The sequence below is a fragment of the Myxine glutinosa genome, chromosome 3, assembly GCF_964187855.1.
Source record: "Myxine glutinosa chromosome 3, kmMyxGlut1.1, whole genome shotgun sequence".
Lineage (NCBI taxonomy): Eukaryota > Metazoa > Chordata > Myxini > Myxiniformes > Myxinidae > Myxine > Myxine glutinosa.
The window spans coordinates 44169630-44193286 of NC_136263.1; the positions used below are offsets into that span (position 1 = coordinate 44169630).

The window sequence follows — 23657 nt, forward strand, 5'->3', positions numbered from 1 at the left end:
CCAAAGTTTTGAAAGATTTCTCTTTGAATGAAGATGATCCTTTGCTTGTTGGAGGGATTTGTAAGAAAGTCATTTGTTGGAGCAAAGCATCATATCTACAGAGAAGTTTACTTTATTTCCTACAGAGAAGTTTACTTTATTTCCTACAGAGAAGTTTACTTTATTTCCTACAGAGAAGTTTACTTTATTTCCTACAGAGAAGTTTACTTTATTTCCTACAGAGAAGTTTACTTTATTTCCTACAGAGAAGTTTACTTTATTTCCTACAGAGAAGTTTACTTTATTTCCTACAGAGAAGTTTACTTGATTTCCTACAGAGACGTTTACTTTATTTCCGACAGAGAAGTTTACTTTATTTCCGACAGAGAAGTTTACTTTATTTCCTACAGAGATGTTTACTTTATTTCCTACAGAGATGTTTACTTTATTTCCTACAGAGAAGTTTACTTTATTTCCTACAGAGAAGTTTACTTTATTTCCTACAGAGATGTTTACTTTATTTCCTACAGAGATGTTTACTTTATTTCCTACAGAGAAGTTTACTTGATTTCCTACAGAGACGTTTACTTTATTTCCGACAGAGAAGTTTACTTTATTTCCTACAGAGAAGTTTACTTTATTTCCGACAGAGATGTTTACTTTATTTCCATGTAAACAGTTCCTTCTGGCATGAGCCTTGTCCCTGGTGGAATGTTCATTTCCATAAAACAAGATGGACCTCCGCTTCCGGTTCCTCGGGCGAGGAAACGTACTTCGAGCTCTCCACGGCATCAAAGTTTAAGTATTTTCCCATTCGTGTCTTTGTCAAATTTCCACTGGTTATGTTATTGTGTGTGTGTGTTATTGTGTGTTTCTAGTTGGTTTTGGTTTTTGTAATTCGTGCAAACTTGTGTGTACCGGTAATTAATCATTTTCTGTATCGCACCTCGTGTGTGGCCTTGTACCTCAAGACTCCCTCCCCCCATCGGTATTTTGTGAATATAAGTTATTTCCTTCACTTTATTGCTTGTTTCTTTGATTTTATTTTCTCCCCCTACCGCCTACGAACATCTTACCCCATGTGTAACGTTTTAAATACAAAACCCCCAAAAATACTTAATTATCGGTGTTTCCTTTTCTCTTTCTCGTGGACCACGTGCTTGTTGTCTCGCCTCGCCTCCTTTATCTCCTTTTTCTTCTCTTCTACCTCTCCAGCCGATACTCTCCTTTCCAATTCTATTTTCCACCACACTCATTCAACCCTTTCTCCTTCTTTCTCAGATCCACGCCCTCACTTCAGGGACTTTTCCCAGATTGTTTTTCACGGTTTTGTTTAAATATTATTTAAATATCTTTAAACTTCCCCTGCAGTGTTTTATTCAGTGGTTTATAACAACAAACTGTTTTTCTTCCTATTTAAAAGGCTTTTTTCAATTTCCTCTTCAATTCATTCCACTTCAAATTTTTTAAAAATCTCTTACAGTCCTTCCCTTCTACATTCTCTAAACTCACCTGCATTCCACCCCTCCTCTGTCGTTTTCAAACGGATCTCTGACTTGAAAATCGCAATAAACCCAGTTTGTAATAAATGTTCGTTTTTCATTAATCATCCACTTTCTGAACTCCACCCTCACATCTCTCCTCCTAGCCTCCCCTCCTAAACTCCCCTCATGCCTCCCCTCCTAAACTCCCCTCACCCCTCCCTTTCAATTCTCACCCCTCGCTCCTCCCCTCCTAAACTCACCCTTTGCCCCTCCCCTCCAAATCTCCCCCTTGCTTCTCCACTTCAAATCTCCCCCCCCCCCCACACCTCCCCTTCAATACTCCCTCCTCACCTCTCCACTCCAAAACTCCACCCTCACCCCTACCCTTCAAAACTCCTCCACCAACCCCTCCCCTTCAAATCTCTCCCCCCCAACATCTTTCTCCAATTCTCCACCCTCCCCCTCCTCTTCAAAACTGCCTCCTCCCCTCTTCGACTCCCTTCTATCTCATAACTCCACCTCCTCCAACCTTCTACTTTGTTCTGCCTCCACCTCCTCCAACCTCCTCCTCAAACAACCCCTCACTGTGCCTCATCCCATCACCATCAAACCTTTTGTCCTCATCATCCTTCCCTTTCTCCTAACTCTTCTGCAATCTCTGACACACTATCAACAGCTCTCCCTACCTTCCCATCTTACTCCTCATCATTCCCTACCCTGCCCTGCACCCAATGCTCCCCCTCCCTCTTCCATAACGGTACGGACCTCAAACATCCGGGGCCTTTGCTCAAACATGATTGATCTCTCCATACAGGTTGCTTTTTGACAAACCAGATGTAATCTGCTTAACAAACTTTCCTCCTTCAAAATGTCTCCGATTCCTTAATATATCTTCCTGGTTGCTCCCTCCTCCGGTATGATAGACCTGAGCCTCGTCCTGGTGGTGGGGTTGCTATGTTTATCAAAAACTCTTTTCCTCACTCTCCTTGCACTGCTCTCTCTCCACCCCACCCCCAGGAGTACCTCTGGCTACGGCTTCCTCTCCGCTCCCACCTTTTGTTCATATGTGTTCTGTACCATCCTCCAAACAGTGATGACTCCATTTACATTTCACTGTCTGGCAACATGGATCAACTTCTATCCACTCATCCCAACTCTCTCTTCCTCATATGTGGCGACTTCAACTGTCGTCATGCTTTATTATCGGTGTTTATAGGTGTTCCTCAACGGTGTTCCTCAACATTATCGGTTCGGTGTTCCTCAACATTTCGGTGTTCGTTGTTTTCGGTTCATTTCGGTTCGGTGTTCGGTGTTCCTCAACAACAACATTATCGGTGTTCCTCAACAATGGATGGCTGGGTTGGGGTACCTCTCTCACCAGCCATGGCATTTCAGCAAAGGACTTCTGTGACTCATTTGGACTGACGCAATCTGTCAATTTCCCGATCCGGATCTCAGTCAATGGAGTATCTTCTCTTCTAGACTTGGTGATAACAAACTTCCCTGCACATGGCTGCTGCTCTTCTTCTGCTCCAATCCGTTCTTCTGAACATTTGCTTATTCAAGTGGACATCTCTCTGTCCATTCTCAGAGAGCCTCCTCAGTGTCGACGAGTCTGGCATTTCACTCATTCCGACTGGCACGGTCGTCAAGCAGCCATCAATCATCTTGACTGGTCTCCCATCTCTACTGCCTCTGACGTCAACTCTTCCTGTGAATTCTTCCAAAGTAAACTGCTCTCTCTCTCTCTCTCTCTCTCATGCACAGATTTATCCCATGTCATCTTCAGTTGTCATACCCTTCCTCGCATCCAGAGTATACTGAATCTTGTGGCGAGGCAGTTGCCCTGAAACAACTTGCCTTTGCCTCTTGGAAGGCAAATCCAAATGAAGGCAACCTCAGTTCCTTTCACAAAGTTCGGAACAAGTTTGTGTCTACCATCAGGGGAGCCCAGAAGCACTATCCCTCTACTCTCAAGACTGAACTTTCAAACCTGTCTCCTTCCTCGAAATACTGGAAGCATCTGGATAAATCTGTTTCTGGTGTTTGTTCCCCCTCCATCCCCTCCCTTACCTCAAATGGCTACACAGCTCACACCGCATGTGACAAAGCCGAATGCCTCAACTCTGTGTTTGCCTCAAAATATTGTGTCCCAAACCCATCTCTCTCTGTACCCACCTTAACCAGTCGAACCCAGCTGCTCCTGGACTCTGTGTCCTTCTCTCCTGACAAGGTGGAGAAGTTTCTGTCAAACCTCAACTCTGATTCTGCAACTGGACCAGGCAGCATGAGCCCAAGGGTCCTAAAATCCTGCTCTGCCGCTATTTCACACCATCTCTCAATTATTTTCACCCTCTCTTTTGCTCAAGGTCACCTTCCATCTGCTTGGAAATCAGCCAACATTACCGCTTTCCAAAAGAAAGGTGCATAAACCGATCCTTGCAACTACAGACCAATCAGCCTGCTCCCAATAATCAGCAAGGTCATGGAGTCCATCATTGCTTCGGATATCAAATCCTTCCTCTTCTCCAATGGCCTGATCTTGGATCATCAATTTGGATTCAGACCAGGTCATTCTTCTCTGGACATGATACTTCTGCTGTCTCAACAATGGATGGAGGTTCTCAATGCCAAACAGGAAATCAGAGCTGTCTCCATTGACATATCTCGTGCCTTCGATATGGTCTGGCACCCCGCCCTGCTTACCAAACTCTCCTCGTATGGTATCCATGGAAACCGCCATGCATGGCTTGCAGACTTCCTTTCTGGTCACAGTCAACGTGTGGCTCTGAATGGAATTCTCAATTCTCCCCTTCCTGTTCAGGCTGGAGTTCCTCAAGGCAGTGTTCTGGGCCCTGTGCTTTTTCTGGTCTTCATTACTGATCTCTCAGACTCTCTGGAAAATCCTCTCTATCTCTTTGCTGATGACTCCACTCTCAATATACCAACCCTCAGATTGGCAGACAGCAGCCTCTTCACTCTCTGCAGACCTTGACAATATCACAAACTGGTCAAACAAGTGGAACATGTCTTTCAATCCTGACAAATCTCACACTCTCTCTTTGTCTCTCCGAAAGACCGTCTGGATAACCCTTCCATCTACTTTCTGAACAATCCTCTTGAAGAAGTTCCGTCACTCAAGCTTTTGGGTCTCATTATCTACCATGATCTTTCCTGGGAAAACCACATTTCCAAGCTGGCCTCCAAAGCCCAGTCGCTGACTGGGCATCCTCCAGCATGCGAAGTTCTTTGGACACTTCTGTGCTCCTCACCACATACAAAGCTTTCATCCAGAGCTCAATGGAAAACTGCTCTCCCCTCTGGGCTGGTGCTCCTGCCCCACACCTCGCTTGGCTTCACGCAGTTGAAACCAAAGCATTCAGAATCATTGGAATATCCCATGATGAAGCCGATTCTGAGGGCCTTTCTCTCTCTCACCGCAGGTAGGTGGGTGGTCTTTCTGTCTTCTACCGACTCCTCTCCGGCCTTGCTCCCCCTGCTCTGTCTGTGCTCTGTCCCCCAAATATTCCTGCAGGTCGTACAAGATCTGCCTGCAACCCTCTTCTGGTGAAACGGTCAAAATCAAGACTCTCTGCTGACCTTCACTCTTCATTCCTCTTTTTTCCCGCCTATGTAACAAACTCCCACACTCTCTTAAATCCCTCTCATCCCTCTAGGTCTTTAAAACATCTGTTCACCACCATCTCTTTTCTACCCCCATCCAAAACCATGATCTTTTCTACCCCCGTTAAAACACCCCAAATCTGCCTCTTTAAATCCCCAATTTCTTTTCTGAAATTCATATAAGTGTTCATTTGCTTTGTATCTTGTATCCCTCCCTCCTCTCCCAGTCCTCCCCTTTCCACAGATCTACTGATGTTCCTGTTCTCTTCTTTGTTGTGCTTGTGTGCTTCCCTCTCTCCCCCTCTTGTCTCCCGCTCCCTTCATTGCATGTTTTATGTGTCTGTGCATGTTTTCATGTTCAATGTGTTAGCTTTTACATGAGCCTCGATTTTGTATGCAAAAAATAAATAAATAAAAGAACACAATGGAGGGTTTGTCCACAAGGTTTCCGCGAATGCAGGTTTGTTGTGCTGTCTTCGTAAACCTGAGGTATCAAACCGTGATGGCGGAACACGTCAGAGTTCGTACTGAAAGACAAATACCAAGTTGTCCTCGGTGCATTCAACAGTTGCTGCTAATCTTTGAAACAGTCACTCTGGATCAAGGTTTTTTGGGATCCACGGTCGAGGCTCCTGGAGAGGTTTAGCAGCATGGGATGGAATGGAACAAAATAGAAAGAGGGAAACAGCAACAGCAGAGTATAGGTGAGAGTGAGATCAAGGGAAGGGGGAGAAGGACCAAATCTTCAACTTCCAATCCTGATTGTGAAGGTAATGTTACAACCTGGTCTTTTTCCTGAAAGAGAAGTTTATCACATTCCTTCCTGTCACTGAGTCCGTAATATTTTGACCAGCTTCGTCCACATTTACAGATGTATCTGGTACTTGTCCCGTGTCAATGTTGCACAAAGCTCAATCTTCAATAAAAAACTTCCGCTGATCAACAAACTGATGAAGAGTCAGAATATTTACCTGGTCACTATTGGTGTGCCTTTGTGCTGCTTACCTGTACTGAAGTTCACACCTGTCACATCTTGCATGGCATTATTCACTGCAACACAAGCAGGTGTTGAGAGCAGCCAGACGAGGCCCTGTATTTCTGCCATTCCTTTTCTCCAGGTGAGACCATCAGATGCTTTCATGTTCTTCATCAACACCTGTTCAATGATCAAGTTAGTTGAGAGACGACCCCAGAATCGCTCAATGTGGCGCTAACATGAAATCCCTTCTGAAAACTTGTGAATACACTTTTGCAGTTCCACCATATTCTGCAGGTAAAGATGAACTGACTTGGTGTAAAGATTGTCCTGAAGCAGAAAACTAGGGAAGTGTCTGTGACAGTGACAGAAGATGCAGTTTCCGGTTACCTGTCCTCTTGGCGTTGATGAACCTTCGACGAATATCAAACATGTCGATGTCTCTTTAAATCTGTACTGCAGCCGAGCAAGCATTTCATTCCTGCATGCCTCCTTCACTGCAAGCACTTCATTCCTCCAGCTTCCTTCACTGCAAGCACTTCATTCCTCCATGCTTCCTTCACTAGCAAGCACTTCATTCCTCCATGCCTCCTTCACCAGCAAGTACTTCATTCCTCCATGCTTCCTTCACGAGCAAGCACTTCATTCCTCCATGCCTCATTTTCTGGCATTCATTTAATTCCTCCATGCCTCCTTCACCAGCAAGCATTTAATTTCTGCATGCCTCCTTCACTGTCAAGCACTTCATTCCTCCATGCCTCCTTCACTGTCAAGCACTTCATTCCTCCATGCCTCCTTCACTGTCAAGCACTTCATTCCTCCATGCCTCCTTCACTGTCAAGCACTTCATTCCTCCATGCCTCCTTTTCTGGCAAGCACTTCATTCCTCCATGCCTCCTTCACTGTCAAGCTCTTCATTCCTGCATGCCTCCTTCACTGGCAAGAACTTCATCTTCATTCCTCCATGCCTCATTCACTGGCAACACTTCATTCCTCCATGCCTCCTTCACTGCAAGCACTTTATTCCTGCATGGCTCCTTTACAGCAAGCACTTCATTCCTCCATACTTCCTTCACTGGCATTTCTTCTTTCACAACCATTTCAAAGACATCTTCACTTTCAGATGTGGATTGTTGATCGCCTCGTCAATTGACCACTTCAAGCACCAATTTGATATTCAGTCTCAGTTTGGTCACAATTTTATATTCTCTGAATTCCAGGGTTTCAGGTATCCTGGAATCCTTGTTCAAGCAGAACATTCAGGGCAGTGTCAAGGGAATTGGAGGAAATTGTCTGAGATCATGGTATTTGGGATACAAGAGACCATTCAATTCCGACTTACAGAAATAGATCCCAATTTGACCAACAACATCTTCCAAGGTGGCACTTACCTGTGGTACAGGTTTGAATGTTCCAGTTGCTGGAATCACCACTGCTATGATCCCAGTGCCATGGAATGTGTTATGATCATCAGGTGTTCTGCTATTATGATCTACATTGTCTGTAACATACTGAACATGGTGTCCTTGAGTAAAACCTGCTTTGCTTGTTCCTTGAGAAACTGCTCCGTCATTTTAAATTTCATCACTTCTGAGTAAGATCATCAATGCCCATGGTGATTCAATGATTCTATCAACAATTCTGAAGCAAAATGTTCGTTCATGTGGATCCCAAGTGATACGTGCTCCTCCCCAAACCCCGATCACGGTGTACCTCCGAGCCCCGAAAGGAGTCACGGCAGAAAGATGTGTTATTATGTGTGTCAATGACCAATGGTGAAACCACACCAACCAATAATTGTTACCAAAAAAACAAGTATTGTATTAATGTCACACAAGAATAACAGCACAAGTACAATATACTTTCAATTGCACAACCAAAATACCATATAATTCCTATGATGGTACCATCAGTTTCTTACTCAATAACTCACTGTGCTCCAAGTGAGCGAAAATAACATTCCCCAACGTCTCTGTCCTGGCACCAAGCCAAAGTCGATCCACGCTCCGGTGATCGCAAGAAAAAGGTCGTATAGAGACCAGAATCAAGGTCGGCTGGCAGTCAACGCTGCCAAAGAGGCGCAAAGGTGCACCCAAAAGGCGACTGGGAAATCACACCTTCAGGTATGAACATTCAATGGCTCCCAAACGGAGAACCGCAAATTCCCACTCGAAATCCACGTGACACACGCAAACCAGGCCAACGGCTGGGTGCGGTGAAATGGCTGGAGCGAGGTGAAAAGGCTGGAGCGATGTGAAATGGCGGGAGCGAGGCGAAATTGCGGGCAGGCCCGTAATGGAGGCGTACCTGCTCTCCAACAACGATTTTCTTCGGAATCAACCGCAAAACTCGTCACGCAGGTTTATCTGTCACAGCGATAACCACTCTGTCACAGGAATCCCTTTCCCGGGAAAACCAAAGTTCGCTCGTGACCCACGTTCGCCAGCGTCTCCAAGACCTCAAAGCAGCTCGGCTTTTTCTTCCCGACCTCTCTTTGCTCCGCTTTTTGCTTCCTCTTCCTCTTCTTCCGGTTTCTCCCGATCCGGTTTCCGGTTTCTTTTAAAACACTAATTTTTCACCTTTTGAAAACAGTTATCTCCATTTCACTTAAACGATGACAATAATAGTACATGGAACCAAAAATGCTTACAGTGGATGAAAACCACAACGTCGGAAGTGACGAATCCGGAACACAATATCGAGGTCAAAATAACAATTAACATGTGAAGAAAACTTGGCACCAAAGTTTTTATGTCTCAGAACATCCTGACGAATTATAATGTACCTGAAGTCAACAATTCACAGGCAAACCATACTCGGACCTAATTTGGTACATTTTTTCAAACACGACTACGTCTCTTTTATTTCCCTGTGACTCTCCCTCTAATCTCGTTGTTTTTCCACTTTTTTCTTGTTCTGGTTTATGCATGTTATTGTTCCCTTACCATGGCCCTGGCTATGCCCGCTCTTCTATCCCGGCCTGGCCGGATGTTATTTGCTCTGCCAGATTTTCCCCACTTGCTTCAATTTGACCGTAGAGGCCGTTGGCTCGACCCTCAGCCTCAATACCTGCTTTCAAATCAACTTGGGAGGCAATAAATTCGGCTTTTTTTTTTTTTCATGGGCGGCCTGACCGGCTTCCATTTTATGTGATAATTCGGCCTGCAAGGCTTTAATTTCAGCCTGATCAGCTTCAATCTTTGGAACAAGACTAGCCATCATGGCCATTGAAGGGCACAGCCACTGAATTTTTTGGATGTGATTAAATAGATTTTTAAGTAATAAACAAAGAACTGAACGTTGTTTTTAATTCTTATAATTTTTTGGAGATGCTTCTGTTTAAAAAGCAAACCCGTCGGGTACGTAGGTAGGCAAATAGGCAAATAGGCAAAGAATGAGTCATCAGGAGGAACACGAATAGGCAAAGATGGAGTCACCAGGGTGAACCCAAATAGGCAAAGATGGATTCATCAGGAGGAACCCAAATAGGCAAAGATGGAGTCATCAGAAGGAACCCGAATAGGCAAAGAATGAGTCATCAGGAGGAACACGAATCGGCAAAGATGGAGTCACCAGGATGAACCCAAATAGGCAAAGATGGAGTCATCAGGAGGAAGCCGAATAGGCATAGATAAATTCATCAGGAGGAATCTGGATCAGCAAAGATGGAGTCATCAGGAGGAATCTGGATAGGTAAAGATGGAGTCACCAGGAGGAACCCAAATAGGGAAAGATGGACTCATCAGGGGGAACCCAAATAGGCAAAGATGGAGTCATCAGAAGAACCCAAATAGGCTAAGATGGAGTCATCAGGAGGAAGCCGAATAGGCATAGATAAATTCATCAGGAGGAATCTGGATCAGCAAAGATGGAGTCATCAGGAGGAATCTGGATAGGTAAAGATGGAGTGGCGAAGGGTCACACAATGAAGGTTGTGGCGAATTGAATTTCCCCCCTCCCCAAGGGGGTTTTCCCCACCAATGGGGATGTATTTTGAGGTGTATATCCGTGTTAAGTTAGTTTTATTGTGGCGTTTTTCGAAGGACGCTTCTAATAACAAAACTAATGATAATAGCATAATATTAATGTTATTACAAAACAATATTTGTACTCATGATAATCATATCCTCCTTCCCCAAGGGGAGTTTCTCCCTTAAACAAACGACATATGTTAATAGCTTATCGTGTATAAAGATCTAAACGTGTATACATTATCATGTATAAACATCTTATCGTAACGTTTTCGTGGGAGCAAAGGCCTCGAAAAGAAGTAAAAATATTATAATCCACAAACACATATGATTACCTTTTTAAACAGTCGTTAATGCTGTTTAACAAGAAACAGAAAGAAATTTGGATGAATCGGGCCATCAGTTTATTCATATCACGTCGAAAAAAGGCACATGATCGTCGATCTACTGTACTCTACATACCCCTAAAGAAGGCTGACCAGGTGTCCCGTATTTTACGAGATCATCCTGTTTTTTACTCAAATGTCCCACGTCCCGTTTCAAACCTTCTCGGGACGCCATTTGTCCCGTATTTTTCATCCTCTGAACAATATTTGGAAAGGGAAAGGAAAGGCGGCATGTAGCGCTGGCGCGTACGCTTCCATCATGGCAACAACATCCCATCAATAAGGCCAAGCAGCAGCCGAAAATGAAACACAATCATGACGAAAATGAAACACAAAAAAAAAAAAAAATTTTCCCCCTGATTGTGAATCAGAATCCCTCACAGGTGTATAATTTGTATATGTAGATCACGGACAGTATCACATGTTCCTTCTCAGCAAAATGAGGTTTTTTATTTTGAAAATTCTTCCAGGCAATTGACCATCTCCCATTATCCTGTTTAAACTTGGGATCGCAGGATAATGAGGTGAGGTCTCAGTTGGAATCACCAAACACGCCCTCTGCATTATGGGTAATGTGGTTGTGTTGTCCTCTAGCTGGTGCTGTTCTGATATTTTCTGTCTGACCCCGAACTGTTCCGCACCGTGTGTGCTGCAGCCAAAGCCGTGGGTTCGTGTGGCCTCGTGAAACATCTGGTGAACATCCTCGACTCCAAACCACTGCAGGAGAGACTCCATGAACCGGTATGGAAATCTCTTGGGTGGACCCGAATTATGCAATTCTATAACGTTTATACATTTATACATTGATACAACATTTACACAAAACCAACTATTGTATAAAGCACCCTGTGGGTTATCTTGGGGGTGAATAACTCGTGCACATCAAGTGCTGCACCAAGGATCCTTCAGTGAAGTGCATTGGAGATGAGGAAGAGGACACCACCCGGTTGTTAAAGTTTTGTAAAAAGCAAAATGTCCGAGTCAAATAATCAAATTATGATAAACTTTTTCCATGATGACGAACTCGGCCTGAACCCTGAACCCTGAACTTGACCTTTCCCTGGCTGGACCTCATCACCCTTTCCTCCCCCTGTCCTCACACACCATCCTCATGTTGTACATGGCACAGAGGTTAATAAATAGGATTAGTTGAACACGCCCACATTACTGATGGTGAGTTAACCAACACACACGTCCCATTGGATCGGGGGCTGAACAAGCTGTTCCATTGGTCGAGGTACCGTCTCTCACTTCCCTTGTAAACATGCGCAGCACCATCAAGATCGCACACAGGATTCCCGCCTTTATCTGAGGATTCGGTTCCGTATTTTCACACAAATAACCCGCGGGTTAAACATTGAAGCTCCAAAAATACCAACTGCAGACGATACTCGAGTGCGGGTTTTACGGTAGAGATTTTTTGTCGTAAATTATCCGAATCAACTCAGGAGATCATGACGATCATTTCGATGAATCACATTCCACATCATAAAACTCCAGTCGTTCTCCACAAAAACCATGCACAGCAGCTCGGAGTCGGCAAGTGTGGGTCTGTCGCACTCACTGACGTCACTCTCGTCCTCTTCTTCTTCAGACATTAATTATCCCACCTTTCTTGAAATCGTTCACAGTGGTTGATAAATTAACAGCAATCCAAGCTTCTTCAACCCGTCGACAAACTTCGGCAGAGCTGCTCTTCTTCATTTTCCTAGAGGCTGTATATTCGTGCAGGCCCTCTTTCATCCATTTCTCCCAACACTCGCAGATCTTCAGTTTGAACACTCTTTATGCTGATATCAGGAGGTTGTAGCTTTTATGTGAGGCCTACAGGGATGGCAGCAATTTCGGTGTCGATTTTTATCGCTTTTTTACCGAGTCGCACTTATTGATAAGGTGGCTTACAGGAAATACCGTTACAGACCGAACAAAATCATCAAATTTTCCACAGAATTTATTTGGGTACATTGATTAATTTCAGAAGTGGAGCCATAAAACATGGAAAACAAAAAATTTCCAGAAAGTGACGCTGCTCTTAATTATACATGATTTATTGTTTATATGTGATTACTTCATACATGTTATAAATCACATAGTTATTACTAAAGATTCAACATTCGCCCAAGATAATTGAAATGTTAAGGAGAATTTTTTTTTCTTTTCCTTTTTAGGGCCATTTCCCCTGTTCGAGCGGGGGTTAGCCTTGCGGGCCCCATGACGATCATCATGGTTCCCTTTTTGACGTTTTTACCTGTTTTTTTACCATGTTTTTATGGCTGGATGCCCTTCCTGACGCCAACCCTTTTTTTTTTTTTTTTTTTTTTTTGTATACAAGATCGAGGCTCGTGAAAGAGCGAACATTTATCACACAAAAAGACAAACCGACACACAAAACACAAAAAACAAGGGGCGGCAGACAAGATGGGGAGAGAGGGGGAAGGACACAAACACAACATTTGAGAGCAGGGACATTGGGAGGACTTGGGGGGAGGTGGTAGAGGAATAAAACATATGAACACTGCAAGGACTCTGGGGTGAATTACCGGGGGTAGAAAAGATCAAGGTTTTCGATGGGGGAAGATAAGAGATGGTGGTGAACAGCTGTTTTAAAGACCTGGAGGGTGGAGTGGGATTGAAGAGAGTGAGGGAGTTTGTTCCAGAGGCGGGAGAAAAGGGGAATGAAAGAGTGAAGGTGAGCAGAGAGCCTAGACTTTGGCAGTTTAACCATAAGAGGGTTGCAGGCAGATCTTGTGCGAGCTGAAGGAATATTGGGGGGACAGAGCACAGAGAGAGCTGGGGGAGCAAGGCCGGAGAGGAGTCGGTAGAAGACAGAAAGACCACCAACCTGCCTGCGGTGAGTGAGTGAAAGGCCCTCGGAGTTGACTACATCGCAGGAGATTCCAATGATTCTGAAAGCTTTGGCCTCAACAGCGTGAAGCCGAGCAAGGTGTGAGGCAGGAGCACCAGCCCAGAGGGGGGAACAGTATTCCATTGAGCTGCGGATGAAAGCCTTGTATGTGGTGAGGAGCTCAGGTGTGCCAAGGAAGGACTTCGCACGACGGAGGATGCCCAGTCGGCGACTGGCTTTGGAGGCCAGCTTGGAAATGTGGTTTTCCCAAGAAAGTTCATGGCAGATAGTGAGACCCAAAAGCTTGAGCGACAGAACTTCTTGGAGAGGATTGTTGAGAAAGTAGATGGGAGGGTTGTCCAGTCGGTCCTTTCGGAGAGACATTGTAAGAGTGTGAGATTTGTAAGAGTGTGAGATTTGTCAGGATTGAAAGACATGTTCCACTTGTTTGACCAGTCTGTGATTTTGTCCAGGTCTGCAGAGAGTGAGGAGGCTGCAGACTGCCGATCTGAGGGATCAGGAATGGAGCGGCAGATAGTGGAGTCATCAGCAAAGAGATAGAGAGGATTTTCCAGAGAGTCGGAGAGGTCATTGATGAAGACCAGAAATAGCACAGGGCCCAGAACACTACCTTGGGGAACTCCAGCCAGAACAGGAAGGGAAGATGAGAGAAATCCATTCAGGGCCGCACGTTGCCTACGACCAGAGAGGAAATCCGCAAGCCATGAGTGGAGATTTCCCTGAATACCATAGGAGGTGAGTTTGGTGAGCAGAGCTGGGTGCCAGACCGTATCGAAGGCATGTGATATGTCAAGTGAGACAGCTATGATTTCCTGTTTGGCATTAAGGACCTCCATCCATTGTTGAGACAGCAGAAGCAACATGTCCAGAGTAGAATGACCTGGTCTGAATCCAAATTGATGATCAGAGATCAAGCCATTGGAGAAGAGGAAGGATTTGATATCTGAAGCAATGATGGATTCCATGACTTTGCTGATAATTGGGAGCAGGCTGATTGGTCTGTAGTTGCAAGGATCTGTTTTTGCACCTTTTTTGTGTAAAGCGGTAATGTTTGCTGATTTCCAAGATGCTGGCAGATGACCTTGAGCAAAAGAGAGGGTGAAAAGAACAGAGAGAGGGTGAGATAGAGCGGCAGAGCAGGATTTTAGGACCCGAGTGCTGATGCCATCTGGTCCAGTTGCAGAATCAGAGTCGAGGTTTGATAAAAACTTCTCCACCTTGTCAGGAGAGAAGGACACAGAGTCCAGGAGCAGTTGTGTTCGACTGGGAAAGGTGGGAACAGAGAGATGGGTTTGGGACACAAGATTTTGAGGCAAACACAGAGTTGAGGCATTCGGCTTTGTCACGTGCGGTGTCAACTGTGTAGCCATTTGAGGTAAGGGAGGGGATGGAGGGGGAACAAACACCAGAAACGGATTTGACCAGACGCCACCAGGATTTGGAGGAAGGAGACAGGTTTGAGAGTTCAATCTTGAGTGTGGAGAGATAGTGCTTCCTGGCACTCCTGAGGGTAGAAACACACTTGTTTTGAGCTTGGTGGAAGGAACTGAGATTGCCTTCAGTTGGATTTGCCTTCCAAGACGCAAAGGCAAGTTGTTTCAGGGCAACTGCCTCACCACAAGATTCAGTGTACCATGGACGGGAGGAAGGGTAAGACAACTGAAGACGAGATGGGATAAATCTGTGCATGAGAGAGAGCAGTTTGCTTTGGAAGAATTCCCAGGAAGAATTGATGTCAGAGGCATTAGAGATGGGAGACCAGTCCAGTTGATTGATGGCTGCTTGCAGACCGTGCCAGTCGGCCTGAGTGAAATGCCAGACTCGTCGGCGCTGAGGAGGCTCTCTGAGAATGGCCAGAGAGATGTCCACTTTAACAAGCACATGATCAGAAGAACCGATTGGAGCAGAAGAATAGCAGCAGACATTTGCAGGAAAGTTAGTCATAACCAAGTCCAGAAGAGAAGATACTCCATTGACTGAGATCCGGGGTCGGGAAATTGACAGATTGTGTCAGTCCCAATGAGTCGCAGAAGTCCTTTGCTGAGGTGCCATGGCTGGTGAGAGATAAACCCACACCCAGCCAGCTGGCATGATGACAGTTGAAGTCGCCACATATGAGGAAGAGAGAGTTTGGATGACTTGATAGAAGTTGGTCCATGTTGTCCGACAGAGAAATGTAAATGGAGTCATCACTGTTTGGAGGACGGTACAGAACACATATGAACAAAAGGTGGGAGTGGAGAGGAAGCCGTAGCCAGAGGTACTCCTGTGGGTGGGGTGGAGAGAAGGCAGTGCAGGGAGAGTGAGGAAGAGAGTTTTTGATAAAGACAGCCACCCCACCACCAGGACGAGGATCAGGTCTATCGTACCGGAGGAGGGAGTAACCAGGAAGAGATATTAAGGAATCAGACATCTTGAAGGAGGAAAGTTTCTGTTAAGCAGATCAAGTCTGGATTTTCAGAAGCAACCTGAATGGAGAGATCAATCAGGTTTGAGCGAAGGCCCCGGATGTTTGAGGTCCATACCGTTAGTGAGTAGAGAGGGGGAGCATCGGGTGCAGGACAGGGGAGGGGAGGGGTAGGGTCAGATGAAGGGTGAGAGGGGGATGTAGGAAGAGCAGTTGATAGTGTGTCAGAGATTACAGAAGAGTTACAAGAAAGGGAAGGATGAGGAGGAAGAAAGGTTTGATGGTGATGGAATGAGGCACAGTGAGAGTTTGTTTGAGGGGGGGCAGAGGAAAGTAGAAGGTTGGGGGAGGTGGAGGTTTGACATAGGAGGGAGAGGAAGTGGGGAGGAGGCAGCTTTGAGAAGGAGGTGGGAGGAGGGAGAATTTGGGAGGGATGGTTGGGGGGGGAGATTTGAAGGGGAGGGGCAAGGGGGGAGTTTAGAAAGTGGATGATTAATGAAAGATGAACATATATAACAAATTGGGTTTGTTGTGATTTTCAAGTCAGCGATTCGTTTAAGAACGATGGAGGAGGGATGGAATGAATGAGAATTTAGAGCATTAAGTGATTTGGAATCATAAGAGATTGAATATTTTTTTGAAATGGAATGAGTTGAAGAGGAAATTGAAAGGAGCCTTTTAAATAAGAAGAAAAACAGCGTGTTGTAATAAACCACTGAATAAAACACTGAAGGGGATAGTTGAAACATATTTAAACAGAACTGTGAAGAACAATCTTATATTCACAAAAATACCAATGGGGAGAGGAAGCCTAGAGCGATGACCACGAGTCACTTGAACAGGGCAAAAGGTGGAAGGCAAGGGGAAAATGGGGGCGGGGCGAGACAGCGCACGTGGGCAGAGGCAAAAGCACACGAGGAGAAAGGGAAATAAAAGTTTTTTTTGTTTGTTTTTTTGTTTGTTTTTGGGGGGGGGGGGTTGTGGGGGTTACAACGTTAGACAAATAGTAGATGTTTGGTGAAGCTTGGTGGAGAAGGGGAAATCAAAAAAGCTAGCAAAACAGCGAAGGAAGGAACAACCTTCGACGGGGGAAGCCTGAGGCTGCAAGGCCTTGCTCGCGACGCGGCAAACGATTAATTTATGAAAGATAAACACCGAGAAACTTCCAAGGGGGACACTATAAGTTCACACACCGAACGATAAATACAGTTTCGACAAAATACAATTGTGAGATTTAGTCACAAAATACAATTTAGTCACCTCTTACGACACACAGGGATACAGTGTACCTATTCTAAACCGGGGCACACACCAGCGCATTCATCCCAGAAAGCTGGTACTTAATTTGCCGACCTTGGAAGGATGACAGGCTGTCAACCCCCCTGATGTTAATTCAACAATCGACCGGGATTCAAACTCAGGATCCTAGGATCCCAAGCCGGCACCCTAACCGCTAAGCCAACACCAGGCTCTAAATGTTGAAGAGGAAGTATGAATAAAACTGTGCAAAACATTAAGACAAGACATATTGTCCTACATTTTCCCCTATTTACAAGAATCATATATGAAGCACTAACAGGAGTACCCGGCGTTGCCCGGGGAGCGGGGGTGGAAGGGGGGAGGGGGTGGCTTTCACAGGCCCCTCCGTTTTGAGGGAGGGAGGGGGGAAGAGAAGGAGGAAAATATTTCCCGCGCAAAGAGTGCTTCATAACCTCAGTGTTGCACAGGTAAAAAAAGGAAATTGTAATACCCTCTGCCACAATCACCAGGTGGTACATAGAGAATGTATGCGCCTCTCCCGGTCCCCCACACCCCTGAATGAGGCCGTGGCCCCTGAATGAGCCATAAAAGTGTTTATAGCTGGAGTACCTGGCGTTGCTCAAGCGAAAAAAAAACATTAACATATTTCAAATGAGGGCAAATATAATGGAAAAGCAATTACATCCAAATCAGAATCCATCACAAATGTCAAATGATCATTTTACCTTTTCGTTTAATATATGCAGGTGAATGACCTGTTCATCACGTTTCTGAGTTAAGTATGATGACGTTCAGGAAGAAGAAGCCTCGCCACCAACTTCGACCTCTTCCAGAATTGTTTTATTATTTGTGTTCAAATGTCTGGTGATTGTTTTGTATTTATTTATGCGAATGTGTACTTGTATATAACTGTCATTCATCAAAAAGGCTTATGTTGTATTCCGAAGTATGAAGGAAGCAAGCCAAACGCCATAACTCCAAAGAACATGCGAAGCGATCATTTAATTTTAACCCATCCAAACTCAAGTCAGCCACATCCCGCTCTACCCCTCTGCGTGATCACGTCATATGGTCATCATTTATTGGCGGAGCATTCGTGCTTTCAAAATCATGCCATTCAACACCAGACTCTTCCTGTTTGGGAAAAGGTGTTCCATAGAATCGAGCTAATCGCTGAACATTCCATGTTTTATCATCTTCGGTTGCATAAGTATTCAAACCTACTCGAGCACTTATTCGAACAGGCTGTGAGAATTTGCTTTCACTTTTCGGAACATGTCCTGGAGTTTTTACTCTTACAACATCTCCTGGCTTAAATACCTTACATTGCTCACCTGTACGCTTGTCTTCAGAAGCTGTGCTAGACTTTTGTTTCTTCTGGACTCTATTTTGCACCATCTCCTCCCTGCAGAAAGCAGGGATCTTAGTTGTTCCAGAAATATCTAACTTGCTCTTCATGTGACGTCGGTGAAGCAATACAGATGGTTCAACACCAGTATAACTATGGGGAGTACACCTGTACACAGGTAACAAATTACGTACAGAGGGAACCACTGGGGGTTGTGTAGTTTTAGCAGTTTGCACAGCCTCGTTCAGTACCTTGTTAAATCTTTCAATCTCACCATTCCCTTCAGGATGGTAGATCGCAGAATCTGAACGTTTAACACCTTTTTCAGCAAGAAAGGTAGAAAACTCGTAAAAATCAAATTGCGGTCCGTGATCAGTAATGATCTCATCTGGAAAACCTTCTCGATTAAAAACAGAGGTGAGAAACTCAATGACAGTTTCAGTCGTGGTATACTGGGTAAATGTAACTTCTGCCCATTTACTATAGTAATAAATAAGAGTGACAGCAAATCTGTTGTCAAGGGAATCATATGGTCCGACAATATCTAATCCTAACTTACTCCATGCGGAAGAAGGAAGTGGAACTGGTTGCATGGGGCCATTACGGCAAATATCAGTCTCATCGTTCATTAGACAAACCTAACAATTTCGAAAAGCACATTGAACCTGGGTGTCCATTTTTGGCCACCAATACAATTGTCTCAATCGTTGTTTCGTGCGAACAATGCCTTGATGTTCAGCATGTCCAATTAGTCGAGCAGTAAGGGAATTGGGGATAACAACTCATTCACCACGGAATATAACATCACTGTGAATTGACAACTCATCACGAATGGGGAAGTACAGTTTCACAGTGTCATTGACCATTTTAGACTGGGACGGCCGCCATTTTGAATGTACTGTTTCATCTGTACTTGAGTGTCATCAGTGCTAATCGCTTTGACTAACTCGTCATGAGAAATACGAACATCTTGTAGCAAGACTTCACAGACACAGTCAACATCATGATCCATGACAGTGTTGTCATCAGCAGTATCGGCAGTTAACCGAGATAAGGCATCAGCAACTTTATTCTGAGAGCCCGGAATATACTGTACTGGGTAGTCTTAGTACAGTAATCGTGCATTCCAGCGTGCTATACGCAAAGGTCTGTGACCTGTACCTGAAGTCGAAAGCAGGGTAACCAGTACCTGATGGTCAGTACGCAGTGTAAATTGTGTACCGTAGAGATAAGCATGCCAGCGTTCTTCAGCCCAAACGCAGGTGAGAGCTTCACGCTCTCCGACGGAATAACGTTTCTCAATATCAGTCAATTTCCTGGATGCACAGGTAATGGTGACCTCAACATCGTCACCGTTAATCTGTGTCGTTATTGCACCGAGTCCGTAACCAGAAGCGTCAGTGGTAATATTTACATCTCGAGAAGGGTCAAAAATTCCTTACCCAGGGCTATGTATGAAGGTGTGGCGGACACGAAAGCTCACTGGCGTGATGGCATCATTCCGCGCACCAAGTGGGCAGCGGCCACGCCCGAGGGTAGGCGTGGCCTCGGGATATACACGGGGCACACAGCCCCGAGCACGGCAGTGCCACAGTAGGGCTCTTTCAATAAAGACTCTTTTAATTCACCGCGTTGTCCGCTTCCTCCTTGGTAAGCAAGTAGCGTGCGTAGCACCGCGCTTCATTTGGTGACCCCGACGTGATCAAGGGGCTCCAGGAGTTCCTGGGCATGGTAAATACCATCAGGTCCCCGTCAGGCCGGAGGACATCCCGAAGACGGCCGTCATCACGCCATTCGGACTTTTCGAATTTATTCGGATGCCCTTCGGGTTGAAAAATGCGGCTCAGGCGTTCCAGCGACTAATGGACAGCGTCTTGCGCGACTTGGATTTTGTGTACGTCAACCTGGACGACATCCTCGTCGCCAACGCGTCCCGCGAAGAGCACCTCCACCATCTCCGCACGCTCTTCGAACGCCTGGGCCAGCATGGCCTCATCGTGAACCCCGCCAAGTGCTGGTTCGGCGTCGCCGACATCGACTTTTTGGGGTACCGCGTCACCAGGCACGGGGCCGTCCCCCTGCCGGCCAAGGTGGAGGCGGTGAAGGGGTTTCCGCACCCCCGCACGATCAAGGGGCTCCAGGAGTTCCTGGGCATGGTAAACTTTTACCATCGGTTCCTGCCCCGCATCGCCCAGCTCCTGCGCCCCCTGCACAAGGCCCTCCGAGGGAAGCCGGGAAAAGGTGACGTTACCTGGACCGAGCAGATGGACGCGGTGTTCACGGGCGCGAAGCTTGCCTTGGCTAACGCCACCATGCTCGCGCACCCAGCGCCCGATGCACCGATCGCTCTCACCACCGACGCCTCGGACTACGCGGTGGGCGCGGTGCACGAGGAATGGGTGCGTGGTGCCTGGCAACCGCTGGTGTTCTTCAGCCGGCAGCTTCGCCCGCCCGAACGTCGTTATAGTACCTTCGACCGCGAGTTGCTCGGGCTTCACCTGGCGGTCAGGCACTTCCGCCATCTGCTCGAGGGCCGTGCGTTCAGGGCCTTTGTCGACCACAAGCCGCTGGTCTTCGCCATGGGCAAGGTCGCCGAGCCATGGTCGGCCCGGCAGCAGCGACACCTCTCGACCGTGTCCGAATATACGACGGACATCCGGAACGTCGCGGGGAAGGACAACCCGGTGGCGGATTGCCTTTCCCGGTCCGTCGCTCACGCAGCCCACCTCGGCATCAACTATGCCCGGATGGCGGCGGACCAGGCCGCCGACCCCGGCGTCCAAGCCTTGCGGACCGCCGTCACGGGCCTCCGCGTCGCCGAGGTGCCGTTCGACGGCGCGGGCACGGCCCTCTTGTGCGACGTCTCCCTCGGGCGGCCTCGCCCCATCGTGCCCGCGGGCTGGCAGCGCCAGGTTTTTGATGCCATCCACGGCCTGTCCCACCCGGGCACGAAGGCCTCCCAGAGGTTGGTCGCCGACAAGTTTGTTTGGCCTGGCCTCCGGAAGGCCGTCCGCGGCTGGACCAGGACGTGCCTCGTGTGCCAGCGCGCGAAGGTGCACCGGCACACCCAGGGCCCATTGGCCCCGTTCACGGTGCCGGAACGAAGGTTCGACCACGTACACGTGGACCTGGTGGGACCTCTGCCCCCCTCGCGGGGTTTCACCCATGTCCTCACAATTATGGACCGCACCACCCGGTGGCCGGAGGCCGTGCCTTTGGCGACGGCGGTGGACGTCGTGCAGGCGTTCATCGCCACCTGGGTCGCCCGGTTCGGCGCCCCCTCGGACATCTCGTCCGACCGCGGCCCCCAGTTCACCTCGGAGCTCTGGGGGACGGTCGCGCGGGGGCTCGGGGTCCACCTGCACCGAACCACGGCCTACCACCCCCAGGCCAACGGCCTGTGCGAGCGGTTCCACCACTCGTTGAAAGCCGCGCTCTGGGCCACCCTCCACGACGGCGGCTGGGACGACAGGCTCCCCTGGGTCCTGCTGGGCCTCCGGACGGCGCCCAAGGACGACCTGCGCGCATCCGCGGCGGAGTTGGTCTTCGGACAACCGCTGCGGGTGCCGGGCGAGTTCCTCCCCGACCCCACGGCACCATGGTCCGCGGCGCAGGAGCGCTCCGCACTGCAGGAGACCGCCCGGAGGTTTGCCCCGGTGCCGACGGTGCAGCACGGGCACCCACCTACGCACGTCGCCCCGGAGCTTCGCACCGCGGAGTACGTCTTTGTCCGGCATGACGCCCACCGGACACCACTGCGGCCCCCGTACGACGGGCCTTTCCGCGTGCTGGAGACCGGGGTGAAACATTTCACCTTGGACATCGGCGGTACTCCCGACCGCGTCTCCGTGGACCGCCTCAAGCCGGCTCACCTCGACGTGGACCACCCATCGCCGGTGGCTCAGCCCCCGCGTCGGGGCCACCCCCCTGCGGGCGGACCCCCGGCACCGCCCGGGCACGCCGCCCCCCGGCCCCGCACCCATCCCGGGTGCAGCCGGAGGCATTCCAGCGGGCATCGCTGTACCCCGGATGCCGCCAGTCGCCAGAGGGCGCTTCGGCCGGGTCATCCGTTTGCCCCGCAAACTGACCCTCCAGGTGCTCGGGAATTCTGGGGGGGCGCTTGTGGCGGACACGAAAGCTCACTGGCGTGATGGCATCATTCCGCGCACCAAGTGGGCGGCGGCCACGCCCGAGGGGTAGGCGTGGCCTCGGGATATACACGGGGCACACAGCCCCGAGCACGGCAGTGCTACAGTAGGGCTCTTTCAATAAAGACTCTTTTAATTCACCGCGTTGTCTGCTTCCTCCTTGGTTAGCAAGTAGCACACGTAGCACCGCGCTTCAAAGGCATCTTTCACGGCGGCGAAAGCGGAAGCAGCTGAATCGGTCCACTTGAAAGGCACGGCAGGTAGTTTTCGTGTCGCGTATCGGTTGGACAAGTGAGGCAAAGTGAGGGACGAATTTCGCGTAAAACTCAGCCATGCCAATGAAAGATCTCACCTGTTCAGGGCTGATAGGTGCAGCAGCATTAGCAATGCCATTTACCAGATTTGGATTTGGTCGGACACCATTTTTATCCGCAATATGTCCGAGCACTTCGATGGAACACCAAATACGCACTTGGTATTTAATTTAACTAGGGCATTGCCCGTACTATATCTATATCTAAAATTATATCCCCCCCCTCTATTTACATGAAATGGTTTGGTCCAAAGCGAACGGCTTGCGAGTACGGTGACAATCCCCCCCCTCTATTTACATGCAATGGTTTGGTCCAAAGCGAACGGCTTCCGGAGTTTGGTAAAGAAATCGCCATCGCGTGCACAAACGCGCAGGAAAGCGAATGAATCGCAAATTCGGTTTTATTCGTTTTAAAACATAGTTTAACGCCAACATAGTTTGCAAACGTGAAATAAATGAATACGCTCTCAAATGTGCCATCCGAGGCAGAGTGTGTCCTCCACGTTCGGCACACGCGATCGTTCGCTGCTCTCTGATTGGTTGAATCGTTTTTTGGACATAGCTCGGTAAGTAATTGTCCGATTAATATGAAACCTTGAAAAGGCACATCCTCGGGTCCCCAGCAATATACCTGGCAAGTTTCAAGTATATCGGACCGGTAGTTGTCGAGAAACAGCGGTCACAGACAAACAAACAAACGTACAGACGTACAGAGATTACTGGAATTATAGATAGATACCAGAATTAGACAAGTGTCGGAGTGCGGCTCGTAAGCTGGATTCTTGCTCAGATTGTGTTTTGCCTGAGACAAACACGTCATCAAAGTACCAAATAACACCCGGAAGGTTGCGAAGAGGCGAGTTCATCGGTCTCTGAAAGGAAGCAGGGCCGGAAG

At 47.6% G+C, this 23657-nt stretch overlaps 1 protein-coding gene across 4 annotated transcripts in view; it reads left to right on the forward strand.

Annotated features, from left to right (window-relative positions):
* LOC137423623 (uncharacterized) overlaps positions 1-23657 on the forward strand; it is a 364689-nt gene that overhangs the window by 91473 nt on the left and 249559 nt on the right. For all 4 annotated transcript variants that reach the window (XM_078773964.1, XM_078773961.1, XM_078773962.1 and 1 more), the window contains exon 5: positions 11076-11161. In XM_078773964.1, coding sequence (XP_078630090.1) covers positions 11076-11161 — 86 coding nt within the window. The remainder of the gene's footprint in view (positions 1-11075; positions 11162-23657) is intronic.